General features: G+C 39.2%; 1 protein-coding gene across 1 annotated transcript in view; it reads left to right on the top strand.

Annotated features, from left to right (window-relative positions):
• The first annotated feature begins 1,141 nt into the window (after positions 1-1,141).
• The window catches only part of tfcp2 (transcription factor CP2), a 22,578-nt gene continuing 9,835 nt past the window's right edge, over positions 1,142-13,884 (top strand). The window contains exons 1-8 of the mRNA XM_037683906.1: positions 1,142-1,458; positions 1,725-1,884; positions 3,022-3,173; positions 6,707-6,783; positions 6,876-6,981; positions 8,034-8,140; positions 10,664-10,816; positions 10,947-11,057. Coding sequence (XP_037539834.1) covers positions 1,763-1,884; positions 3,022-3,173; positions 6,707-6,783; positions 6,876-6,981; positions 8,034-8,140; positions 10,664-10,816; positions 10,947-11,057 — 828 coding nt within the window. The 5' untranslated portion in view covers positions 1,142-1,458; positions 1,725-1,762. The remainder of the gene's footprint in view (positions 1,459-1,724; positions 1,885-3,021; positions 3,174-6,706; positions 6,784-6,875; positions 6,982-8,033; positions 8,141-10,663; positions 10,817-10,946; positions 11,058-13,884) is intronic.

Below are 13,884 nucleotides of genomic sequence, written 5' to 3'. Positions count from 1 at the left end.
AAACGCAGAGGAAGTGAAAAGATTGAAATGGTCCAGTTTAGGTTTCCATTGCGTTTGGCGACAAGTTTGTTACAAAGTCAATCTAAAGTTGTCATTTATTGGATTTTATCAGTAAGAGCTTTGTAAACTAGCAGTATCGATAACATTTACAGGTTTATTATTGACCTTTCATTCAGACTGAATGTTAATGAGTACAGAATATGGAAAATTGATATAGATTATAGCAAAAAGATGTGTTGAATGCTCTGCCTTATATTTTCATTTTTGAAAGACAAAGGCCAATAAAATAGAGTATTACCATTAATAGATTAAAGTTCTTGATTTAACACCTTTATCATCAACTGAATAAAATATATAATATTGTTTAATTTACTAAGTTATCTATTAGAAAAGATTAACTAAATTATAGAAAAATTAAATAAAGCCAGTGTTCCTTTTAATCTGCAAAGCAGACAAATGTCATTTTTGTGAAACAAACAAATGGAAGGTTTTTGTCATTTTTTCTGTCAAAAAATAAACATTTTTTATTAATCACTCTTTGTGTATTAATGTATTTTAAAACTATGCATTGGTTATAGTTAAGGTAATCAGGATAAAGAAGAATAAAAAAATATATTTTTACCAATAATTTGTTTTTTGCTGAAATGGTTATAGGCAAATTATCCTTTTCTGATTAAACTTTGAGTAATTTAGCTTCCCTAATCTATACAATAATGGTAAAATTATATTGTACATTTCTATTTTAGTACACTTTTTAATAGCCCTGTTAAAAATCACATTTCTATGATGAAACTTAACGTGTTATTTGTACTTCATAATAAACATCTACCTATAAATAATCAGGATTCAGTAAGGATGTAAAAAATATTACAATTTGTGGCTTTAAAGGGTATTTTTTTATTTTGGTTTTTCTATCTCTGGTCTACATCCAAACCTAAACGTTTTTAGTATTATGCTTGCATTTTGAAGATTCCTACAAGAAAAACCTGTTTCTATATTAGATCGAGTTTACATGTTATTTCCGGATTAATTTAAATAATTTTAAACATACGAACATAATTATTGTTATTACATTGCAGTATTTGGTTTATACCGACAGGGGGCAGTAAGAGCATTTCCTGCTTCTATGTTTAACAGCATCATAAAAGCGTCGAAGAAGAGCGCAAACCGGAAATGACGGGAGCTCCTTTTCCGATGAAACTAGATAAACAAAGACATTATTTTACGAATAATAAAGCGTTAGACTTGTTTTCACGGTTTTTACGTGTAAACGCGTTTATCAGAAATAAAGTGGGGAGATAAATATCGAGGGGCCGAGGTAAAGAAGGACAAACATCCTCCGTAAACAAGCGGTTAGCTCGACATGTTTATTTTATTGCTTGACCAAATCCTGATGATCATCATGGCATGACACTGGCACGGTGCTAGGAAAAAGACTTTCTTTTTTTATATCTAAAGGTAAGCTTTGACTCATCAGTTAGAGCATAATGTCCACTCATAAAAGAAAACGTACGAGTTTTAAAATAATTCGCGGCACTAAGTTGTCGACACACAGATGTGCAATGATTGTCGTGATGTTTCATCCTGCTCTGATCAGAGCAGAACCTGTATGACGTCTTCACTGTCGGGTTGTCCTCACAAGCAGGGAAATTATATCCCACTGTCACGACGCGTGGGTTGCCTTCTCATTTCGCAGATATTTCATCTTCTCTAAATTCCTCCAGGTTGTGGGAACAGGTGAGGCGGTAAACTCGACAGCGCCATGGCGTGGGCCCTCAAGCTGCCCCTCACAGATGAGGTGATCGAGTCCGGTCTGGCCCAGGACTTCGATGCCAGCCTCTCCGGCATTGGCCAGGAGCTGGGAGCAGGAGCCTACAGTATGAGGTAAGCTTTATGTGTGTGTGATGCTGCAACCACTGCACATTTTAGATTTTAACCTTTGGAAGTGCTGCACTTCAGACTTGCATTATTTCAGATTTAATTGTTTTTGTACAACTTGAAATATGACATTTGCTTCTGCTGTTTTCTACCCGCTTAACTGAGATATCTGATTTCTGGATTCCTGACCTTTAAATACAGATTATGATCACCGTTGAACTTTATATTCAGTTCGTTTCTCATATTTTAACACTTTCAGACACATTTATTTAATTTGTTTGCTCAGATTCATACAAAGAACACATTTCTTTGTTTATAACATGAAAAAAGTGTTTAGTGTTTGCAATATTTGACAGATCGGGAATAATTTTCTTTTTCGCCTTTTCACGTTTTCCAACAGGGGAACTGTCCACAGTAGCAATAACTTCTTATTTGGCGCGTCATGCATGTACTGTGCGACAGGAAAGAGCACATATTTTGCAACAAGCAGGAAAAACAGAAAGTCAAACTTAGTGGTGCTCGGTGGAGATCAGTCTTTAAATAAAATAGACATTTGATTTATTTTAGGATTTTGTAGTATCTGAAACTGTGGCACATGTTGTAGAAATTTATTAGTCATATAAAATTAGCTTTTTTAAAAATGTGGATTATTCCTAAGAGTTTTTTGAAAAGGGGTGCTAGACTTTTTCCTTTTTTTAATGTAAGCACTTTAATAAAAAACCTCTTAAGATCGCCGTGCCCTTGGTGACTGAGAGGCTACACCTATGAGACAGATCGTTCTGTGTTGGAGCTCCTTTCTGGCTCATTAGGAGCCTGAAACGTAGCCTGGCTGCTGGAGAGATTCCTGTGTTGGAGGGAGCTGTGACACACGGACTGGAAACCTTGGTATTTAGTAGTGTCAGACTTAACAAGCTGCACAGCCAGAGGACATCACGATCCAGTTTGAGGTTCTGTTTGCTGCTGGTTGGCTCTGTCAGATTCTTTGATTTGATCTCAGGTGAATGTCTGTTAATTATTATAAGTAGCACATCGTTTGTTTGTAAATTTGTTTTATTTGACCAAACCAATGAATATTTTTCAGAGTGAGGTGAAAAGTTTTTGGCAGCTTACTGACAGCGCTTTTCTAATGGCTCTGCTCTCCAGCGATGTACTCGCCCTCCCCATCTTCAAACAGGAGGAGTCCAACTTGCCTCCAGACAACGAAAACAAGATCCTTCCCTTTCAGTATGTTCTGTGTGCACCTACCTCGCCAGCCATTAAACTGCATGACGAAACACTCACCTACCTCAACCAAGGTCAGTATCAAAATCCCTGCTGCACCACACGAGCACCCTACCCCCAAAATTCAGTTTGTCTTTGTTTTATTTTTCCAAATTTCCTGTTTTATGATGTTACCTCATTATTTCACCTAAAAGTGTCATGAGAGTAAAGAATCAGTTATTTGTTTCTTAAAACAATAGTGCTTCACCTATGGACTTCAAAGGGGAAGCACTATATTTCCGCAATATTTTATAAAATATAATGTAAAAATTATTGTTTTGTAATTGTGTCCTTTACTTAAACTGGTACAAATTGTTCTTCGTTTTAAACCTATTCATCTGATTCAGCACATGAAACTACGAAATGTTTGATAAACTCGTGTCTAGCTTTAAAGAATGATGTTTTCGTGTAGGAGTTCACCAAAGTGGAGGCTCTTCGATTGTGGGCTGAAAGGAACTTACAGAAAAGTTGTTCTTTGAAGTCAAATAAATCCTTAGTTGTCCTGATGCGTGCTCAATCATCCAGGTAGATAAATCTAACAAGGTTGAGTTAGGTCCTCTGGACGTGTTCGTCTTTGTTGAAACGTTTGGTCTTCTATCCAAAATATCTTCAGTTTGAGGAGCTGCAACAATCTAAAGCCGCTTTGTCGTTGATAAGTGCAACTCCACTTGGCTCTCGTTTTATCGGTTCTTCTCAGGTGGAGGTGATTTGCCACTGTGACTTGTTTTCCTGCTCTGTGGGCAGGATCGTCAATGCAAAGTGGGCTGTATCATAACGGGTTATTGTGTTTGAGCCACTCGGCTCGTTGTGGTCCTTAATTGCCCTGTAATTGGACTTCAATTGCTTTACCTTATCCTGACATTGTTTATAAATTCAGGTGTAGCCATGCTGCTCCATCATCTCCGGTATCTCTCTGTAAATGCTCTCATTTCTCCGTCAACACAATGAGGAAGTGGAGGTTCACATGTAGTTTGCAGTTTAACTGGGCGGGTCATCCAGTGACGTAGCTTCACTGTCCAATCAACGGCTGCTCTCTGCTTATGTCAAAATGGGCCCCTCGGAGCAGCCCGCATGAAACCTCAAACAAGGTGGTCCCATAAACCGGGCTGGGGTGGGAGGTGGGGGGTACCAACAGTGGGCAAGCCCTTAACTGGTGCAGCGTGGTGCAGAACTGATTAGAGGCAAAGCACCATCAGTCTTTTTCATAGTGGATCAACCAGTTTGCTGGTGACAGTTCAAAACTAGTTCACATGTAAAATGGAGGACCATCAGCCTAATGAACGATCGTTAGTGCCCTGATGGCCGCTTGCTATTCACAGACGGCTGAGTGATACTAGCAATAACAGCATTGTAAGAGGGGGACAGTTGAACACGGAGGCCTCCGCCCCTGTTTATTGACAGGCGGGTTCTATTTACAAAGATGGCTTCCTTCACTCCTCTCTGGAACCATAGTTCATCTCAATAAAGGATGTGCCCACAAGTATTGTGTGGTTGGTCAGAAGTTTGTGGTTGTGTTTGTCAACGTGAAAATGAGCTCAGGCGTTCATCTGTACGACTCTTTAAAAGTACTAAATTAGTCAAATGGACAAAAACTCCTGGATGGAGATGGTGCAGACGTTGTGTATGGAGGAGACTGTCTGCTGGAAAGTGTGGTGCTTTCTTCATGATAGATTTATGGACAAACAACAGATGCAGGGACGGAGTGGAGACTCTGGCAGGAAGAAACCCGCGTGGTGACGTATACTGTAACAGGAGGGGTTTCCCAGGAGCTCTGCGTCTCGTGGACTATGTTGTTGAAAATGAACGTACCACAACCACGTGGTCATGCATCGCCTGTTCAGCTTCGAATGGATTATGTCAGGTCCTTAAACTGCAGAGTCCTGGCCTGATGATGTTGATCTTCTGTGCTGGGCCATCCTTTTGGCCAGTGGCTGTTTAGTTTCCCCGATGTAAGACTGATCACCCTCCTGACACTGAACAACATACACAACATTACTCTGTTTGTGCCGGGGGACTGGATCTTTGGGATGAACCGGTCTTTGCCGTAATGTATTTTGGGGTTTAAAAGCCACTGGAACGTTGTGTTTAGAAAATAAACGTCTTATTTTCTCTGAAACTCCCGCAACTCACGGAATGACTGTGACTTGATGTTCCACTTTTGGAGTAAGCTGTTGGAGGAATAATCAGTTTTGTTCTGTGTTGCCTTGACTGACGAAGCCTTCTGGACCGAAGGCGAAACGTTTCAGCACAAAAAAAGAAACTGTCCAGATGACCTGACTGAAAAATGTTGGATTGTATACCTGGATTATTGAGCATGGACTTTGTTGTTTTGCTCTAAACTTTGTTCTTAACATCAAAATGCCTTGTTGTCTCGATTCTTAAAAACGTGGTAGTGACCTGAGCCCCGGGTCTCCTCTACCCATCACATTCAGCAGACCAAACTCTGCAGTTGCCAAAATGTTAACTTGTTTGAACGTCACTGAGAACACGAGAAACGCACGAGACAGATGTTTCTAGTTACGGTCATTACAGTCAACATGAAGAGCGGGAAGAGAAGTTCTGGAGGAATCGTAGAGCTTTTTAACAACGGGCTGTAATCCTGAACACGTCTCTGAATGAGAGGCTCTGTTAGCTGAGGTTTTCTGTCAACATTAGCTGCGTAGAACGTTTATTTAGTTCATAATGTGTATTTATCTCTCTGCCCTGTTCTTCCAGTGGAAGTGATGCAATTCATCAGCTTTGTTGTAGCTTAACTATAAATCAACCCTTTATGAACTGAAATTTCTCTCATGCTTCTCTCTCCTAAAATATTTCCGTAGTTTGTCAACTGCGTTATAGTTACAACACAATGGATTTGTTTGAGGTGTTTTAAAGAATGCATTAGCTCCTCCGCTTTTCCTCCACTTGGAAAATGAAATTATAACGAGACACTTGCCATGTCCAGCCACACATGTATTGTTCAGTGGTAACCTGTGACCTACAGACCTTGGAGGAGGTCACAGGAAGCTGATCCAGCTCTAACGGGGTTTCTCTGAGGTCGCACTGAGACCCACGTGGAGAAATGAAACTCTGCAGAGAGCAACTTGATGGCCAGATCTAAACACGTGTTTTACTTTGCTGTAAATATCATGAACGACAGAGAGATCTTCAAACAAACAACTAAAATAAAGACATGGAAAAACATAAACCAAAAGTTTTTAATGTGCACCTGGATCAACCTTGAGTTGGTCATTACTCATAAAGGAGTCAGCTGTTAAATATTAAAACGTTTATGTTGATCTACCATGACTCTATTTGAGTTTTGTGCAAAGTGAAATGATAAAAGTTGTGTCGGTGAATAGAATCAAGTCATGAATATACATAAACTTTTTCTTACATTGTTTTTACAATAGTGTAAAGTTTGATTAGTTTCATATTATTTCAGGATGTTTTCATTGCAGACTGAGATATATAATTCACATAATTCATTAAAGATGCATGTGTAACTGGTAGGACTGATGGGCTGTAAATGTTTTTGCTGACCTTCCTGGAGTTAAACATGTTATGTCATTTCTGCTTGTTATTTCAGGGCAGTCCTATGAAATTCGAATGCTCGACAATCGGAAAATTGGGGAACTTCCTGAAATCACTGGCAAAATGGTCAAAGTATGAATTTATTCCACAGCGTGTTCTGTCAAGGTTACAGTTTGTCTGTTGGACTAAATCTGTATGTGAAAACAAGTTTCTTTTGCCTTCAGAGTATCATTCGTGTGGTGTTTCACGACCGCCGGCTTCAGTACACGGAGCACCAGCAGCTGGAGGGCTGGCGATGGAACAGACCTGGAGATCGGATCCTCGACTTGGGTGAGCGCTGAAGAAAGGAGACGCTTGTTCTTTGGATTCATGTTACCATAACGTCAAGTACCGTGCTTTTCGGCCTATAAGTCACAGTTTTTTTGCATAATTTAAATGCCCTGCGACTTATACGCTGAAGCGATGTATTTGGTCCTCATATGTATAAACCAATTTTTGGCTCAGATATAACCGTTTTCATTCATTCTGACTGAAATGTTGAACACTACCATTTTCAGCCGCTAGATGGCACTCGAGTAGTATGGCATGCCGTTGTGTCATGTAATGGGTAAAAGTGTATATTAATGCCACAATCGGCTTGCCATACAAGCCTGCCACCTACGTCCAGCTCGCCTGGAGCAACCGTCAAATCAGCTTCATTTTGCTGAGCTGCCCCGGAGAAATGCAGCTAATTTGACAATTGAAGTGCATTTATTAAGTAAAAGTTCAACTGAGACACAACTTTACTATAATTTCAAATAAACAAATAATTGTTTTTAGGTGTTTATCTTGTTAAATTTTGAAGAAATGCACATGGAGTAGCCCTCTGTGCGTTTCCGCAGCTGTGAATCGGCTTTTGAAATGCAGCCGAATTGACCCTCAATTTATTAAGGAAACGTTGGACTGAGACGCACCTTTGCTATAATTTTGAGCAAACAAAAAATTGTTTTTAAGTGTTAATCTTGTTAAATTATTGTTAAAGTCCTCCCGTGCACATTCCCGCGGCCACCATTTTGCAGCCAATTGATTTTTGGCACAACACCGGCCCACATTTCCGGCTTGTCAGCGCTGACGCGTAACAAACGCGACGCGTCAGCGGTGATGCATAATAGATGCGACGTATACGGCGAAGCAACATATTTATGCATTTTTTCACTTTGTTAGACATATTTGGACTGATGCGGCATATAGGGCGGAGCGACGTGTACGGTGGAAAATACTGTGGTTCTAGGATGAAATCAATTTGTGACATTTCCTGTGAAGCGTTAAACTAAACTGATGACAGCGGTGATAACTCAGAGAAGGTTGACAAGTGGTTTGATCATTTTTTCGAACCGTTGCAGATATCCCCATGTCAGTGGGCATAATCGACCCCAGGGCCAACCCCACTCAGCTCAACACTGTGGAGTTCCTTTGGGACCCCTCAAAGAGAACATCTGTTTTTATCCAGGTAGCATCAACTTTAACTTTGTTTGTTTTTGTTTGTTTTTCATCCTTCTTTGTATTATTAATTATTTTCAAAAGACCCTACTGTTTTCTTGTTGATAAAATGTAACAGAATTTTTGTGGCCAGTTGCAAGGAGCACCTTAAAATGAGGACTTTTCTTACAGCTCGTTAAAGATTTCTTACTATTTGCTATATATCTCTTATAAAATCAGCCCTAATATCAAGATTGAATGAAAAAGACACGTGCAGTGGATTGACTGGCTGTCAACAATCTCTGTGTAAATACTATAAATCCTGGAACGAACAACAAAAATGACTCGGACCATGGTGGAAAAATATAATCAATCTGTTTGACTCAAGAAATAACTTTGATGTGTGCACAACATGTGAAAACTGCGTGCACACAAAACTATTCAGATTTCTCAAATTGTGCGCACGTTTTTGCTCTCCTTTATACAAACGTAGAACAGTGCACGAGACATCTCCCCTGACACACCTGCACCCAAACATGCAGCTAGATACAAAAACGTCCTGCATGTGATTCTCCGTGATGTCTAGAGTCAGGAAAATGAGGAATTTAATGGGATGAGTCAGAGATGCTCCTACATAAGTTGTGGTGTGTAAGAACATCTTTGCTACATGTGTGCGAGGAGGAATGTGTGTGTGCGTGTGTGTGTGTGCAGTTGTCATTGAAAAAAATGCACTAATGAGGCTGAGGCATTTTACTCCTGCGTTTAATAACATGGAGACACTCAGATACTTTGTACAAGTTAGAGGCTTGTTTATAAAACACTTGATGCCAAGAAACATGTCGCTGCACGTCACAGAGGCTTCCAGCCACCGTGCAGGATAATCTGCCTCCTAACTTTTTTTATTGGTGATGTTCTCCAGCTGTGCCGAAGCTGCCACAGTTCCCCAGTTGCTCACACCTTTTCACTCTTTGCACAACAATTCGTGGGTGTGTGTGATCGTCTGCACCATGTCGACCTGGGGAATCGCACGGGAGTTGTTCTGAATTAAACTTGCTGATCCGTCACCTTTTTCCTCCCAGTGAGGATGGAAGTTCCCCATAAACAGTTCACATTTGATACGCCTCATCTGTCTGTGCACCTTGCAGGCGTGCGGCCGCTGGCGTGTGTTTCCATCTTGACCAAAAGATGAAAAACGTTGCAGTTCACTTGGGAGTGAAGTTGTTTTGATCAGTTGATGAGGCGTGTTGTGTGTGAGGTTAAATCTAGTTCAGTTTCATGGTTCGACTTTAAAGCATAAATGCTCAGCCTCATGAGAAAACGTGTTGAAACGCCCCTGAAGTTCAGGAAACCAGATGGAGTCGTACTTCAGTGTATTTAGGTGAGCTTCCGTACTTTTTAGTTTGACTGTATCTGCTCACCACAGACTCATGTTCGAGCTGCTGTTACACCGTATTGTTTTACATTATTAGTGTTTAGTGTACATCTTAGATCCTTACATACTGTTTCTTTTTATACTTTATATTTTGCTAGTTTTGGGTGTAACTGGGACGTTGAGTACATCATTTCGTTCCACCTCATGTACCACATGTGAAGGAAATGATAATAAAACTGACTTGATACTGTGGAGTGAAACGCTTTGTGTGGATGTAAGCACATATCTGCACGTGTGTGCATATTTAAGTGCACTTTCATGCAACATTTATTTTGATGCAACCAGACGTGTGCGTGGAATCTGGTGCACGTGACCTTTTTGTTCATACATGAGGCCCCTGGTGTTTAGTGCAGCTGACATCCTTTAAGGAGATATAACGTTCTCTCATTTCATTTTCAAACACGTGGAATGGTGGTACACAGTTAAACAACTGTAGCAGCTAAATTAACCCAGTGAGATTTTAATTCATTCATTCAACCTTTATTTAAACAGGTTGGTCCCATTGAGCCACGAGGACTCATTTACAAGAGACACCTGAATTTTAACAGAGTGATGACAACAGTACATAACATTGACAATAGACAATCATAAAGGATGCATACAATTTTTTTGTATTTTATTTATTTATTTATTTTTACAAATGAAAATAAAATAGAAATTAAACAGATAATTAAAAAGAAAAGTAGCGAAAAAAACAGATTACGAGTTTACGAGATTACATTGATTAATTATTGAATTCTTTAACCTTTCATCGCCTGCATCATCAACAAGATTATGTAAAAGTTTAATTCCAGTCCAGTAGTTTAGTAAATATCTGTTAACCATTTGAAAGGTTTGACAGCTCGATCATCCAGGTAGATAAATCACAAAAAAGGTTAAATCATGTCATCTGGACAAATTTGGCTTGAAACACATCAAGGAGGTGCTATTTATGAGACGGATCTGGTTGGCAGGCCTCATGCTGATGAAACCTTTCAGATGAAAGACGAAACGTTTCTCCCAAAACGAAACTGTCCAGATGACGTGATTGAACCTTTTTTGTGTTCACCATTGGTTTTCTCTCAGCTAAATCATAGATTGATTATTATGAACGTTTTAATCTCTCTCCTGTTTCTTGTTAAGGTTCACTGCATCAGCACAGAGTTCACCATGCGCAAGCACGGAGGAGAGAAAGGCGTCCCATTCCGCATCCAGATTGACACTTTTAAAGAAAACGAGAGCGAGGAGTACACGGAACATCTCCACTCGGCCTCCTGTCAGGTCAAAGTCTTCAAGGTTAGAGGGTTGATAAAAGGAAGCAGAAGTGACCTAAACCTCTCCTTGACTGAAAAGTTGTTGTATCAGGCAGTTTTGTTCACAATGTTCATGGCTGACCTCTTCATTTCCTCCGTGTGACACGTTTCAGCCCAAAGGTGCAGACAGAAAACAGAAGACGGACCGGGAGAAGATGGAGAAGAGGGCACCACAGGAAAAGGAAAAGTACCAGCCTTCTTATGAAACTACAATTCTGACAGAGGTGGGCAAAGTCTGATAATATTTAAAGTTTAGATCAATAAACATGATCAACTTTGAACCAGCACTGATGATTCTGTTTGGGATTGAGCGTTTGATGGTAAACATTTGTAAAATGGTTAGGAGTTTTATAACATGCTCATCTGGATAGTTTCTCAAAGCTGTTATTATTGTCCTTTAGTTTGATGGTTTTGGCCCAACCAGATGTCTTAAATCAAGCTTAAATTGCCAACATCATAATAAAAAAGAAACTAATTCTCATCGTGTGAAACTACATTCAACGTGTTGTCTTCAGTTATTACTTTTTATACAAACAAATGAATCCATTTTTGTTCAAAAAATATATCAGCCTACATTTTTTTCTCAACTCCACAAACATATTTTATAACAATGAATTTACCAAGTTATTAGACTTCTTTTGTTCTTACAAATAGCTTTAATTTAATGAGGAAACAAGCAAAAAGCTTTAATATTTTATTTCTTTAATGTTGTCGGTCTGGGGAGTCGAACTGGCAACCTTCTGATCACAGACCCACCTTCTCTAACCTCTGCGCCACCACTCCCCGAACAGTCATTCTACACACAACCATCTGATGCTGTCTGTCCACGCTCTCCTCTGCCACAACCTGACAGTCTCCCTCAGGTTTCCTCTTCTGCACAGAATGTAGTCAACCTGTGTGCTCCTTCCTCCACTCTTATAGGTCACTCTTCCTCTTTCTTTTGGAAATATGTGTTGACTACAGCTGTTTCCATTCTCCTGGCATAATCCACCACCATCCGTCCTTCCTGGTTTCTTTCCTTGACACCAAACCTACCCATCACTTCCTCATCCCCTCTGTTTCCTTCACCAACTTGTCCATTCAGGATGCAGTTTACGAATCATACAGCACAAATAAAACTGAATAAGAACGCACAATATAAACTTGTGTTAATCTACTTGTTGAAGAGGAGGCAGGTCCAACTGGCCGGTTAAAAGAGGTTAAAAAAAAAGTCCAGTTAAGTTCAGATGGATCAGCTGATCACCAGTCGCGTGCATCTCCACACCTGCTGTCATCTGCAGTGAAGGAAGTAGCAGTATCTACAAAAGCCGAAGCGAGCAGTGCGTTCAATTAAAATAACATTGTTCTATATTTTTCCAAATTATTTTGTTCTAAAAATATTTTTATTCATCTGTATAATAGTTTGTCTTTAAAGTTTATTTTTTAGGCTATTGGTTTTGTATGTTAATATCCATTTGGTGAAACAAGAAATCTTATATCTTCCGTTTTTTGAAATATGTTTTTGAAATATTATTTCAAACTGATTTGCTTACAAAAGCAGTAAAAGCTTAATAATAAAAAAGTCTCTTTTTAACCTATGAGCACCTTGACTTATGCAGAACTTATGAGCAATGTTAGTGTAACTTGCAGCGATAAACGTGACATTAGATGTAAAAAAAAAATAGCAGCTCTGCATTCTGCACCTCCACTCATTAAATTTGCATTGATCAACATGCCTTGGAAGAAATCAGCTAAGTCTGTGATTAAAAAATTAACATGATTCTCCATCTCTGTGGTGATAGGTGTAAACCTCTGCACCTCATGGATCCAGCAGGATTGATGAATTACTCATTTGTTCTCTGTTTATAGCAGAACCCCAAAACACTGGCAAATACGCTAAATTATAAACGAGTTCAGTGAGTTCTAGGATTGTCAACAATAGACATTCATTGAATATGTCATTATATGGTAAGGCCCCTCAACATGCACAAAACGTGAGCCATAGCCAACTGTGCTCTCAGAACTTTTATTAATGTACCAGCAAAAAATATAGAGAACACAAGCTGCTGTCACAGCTGCAACTCAAGCTGGACTCAGTTTCAACTAAACTAATTACCCCTGGTGGTGACTTGTGCTCCTCCACAACTCTGCGCTCCTCCTTTGTCTCTTCCCCCACACACATCTCTCACACACTTAAGTTCACAATAGCCCAATCGTTGCAGTGTGTTCCCACATACTCTGCAAAATACAACGTTGATCGTAATCTCTGCATAAGTCAGTAAATGCTGTCATACACTGGTATAAGTTATGGATAAGCTACTCATAGATCATATATTTGTTCAACTCATTAGCAATCAGCATGCAACTGTCCAACAAAGGCTTCCAGATGATTTTTTGTAAATACATCTTCAACATATGCCAGTTGGGCAAAATTTACCCAAGTCGACATAAGTTGTTTAAAACATTAAAGTGTGATAAAGCCTTTAGTTGCACTGCGCCATCTTAATCTCAAACTAATACTGAGACCAGCTGAACTAGTTTCCAAACCAACCTAAAACATGTTCACAGTCTTTGTTTTACTGCTGTTTGATCTGTTGAGCTGAAAGCATCATTAAAGAGTCTGAACATTTCTGCCTCTTGTCTTAGGACTGACTAAATTCCATTTGAAGGCATCCTTAATATTTGTATACTTTTATTTTTAAACCTGACTTACTGGCTGACACAATAATGGTGATGTTCTTCTGAACTAGTGACAGGACTAAAGTTAAAAGATTGATTCACACACTGAGAAAATACAAGGAGAGCTTAATACTTTACAAGTAATATTTACAGCCTTAAAGGAGATAATTAGTTGAAATAAAATGCTCATTGAAAGGTTATAGCGTCTTAATTTAATCAAAGATTTATCTTTTATTTTGTAAGTTTTGTTTAGCAATGCGTAGCAGAAACGCCACATCTTTATTAAAGTAGTCCCTCGTTTATCGTGGGGGATCCATACTCTGAAAACCTGTGATAAATGAAAAACCGCAAAGTAGGACTAGTAGTTCAAGTAGTAAGTAGTAGTTTATATAT

This window comes from Nematolebias whitei, chromosome 11, assembly GCF_014905685.2.
Source record: "Nematolebias whitei isolate Nwh7 chromosome 11, NemWhi1, whole genome shotgun sequence".
NCBI classification, from domain to species: Eukaryota; Metazoa; Chordata; class Actinopteri; order Cyprinodontiformes; family Rivulidae; genus Nematolebias; species Nematolebias whitei.
Note: the sequence above shows the minus strand (reverse complement) of the source record. Positions and strands in the feature narration are given on the sequence as shown.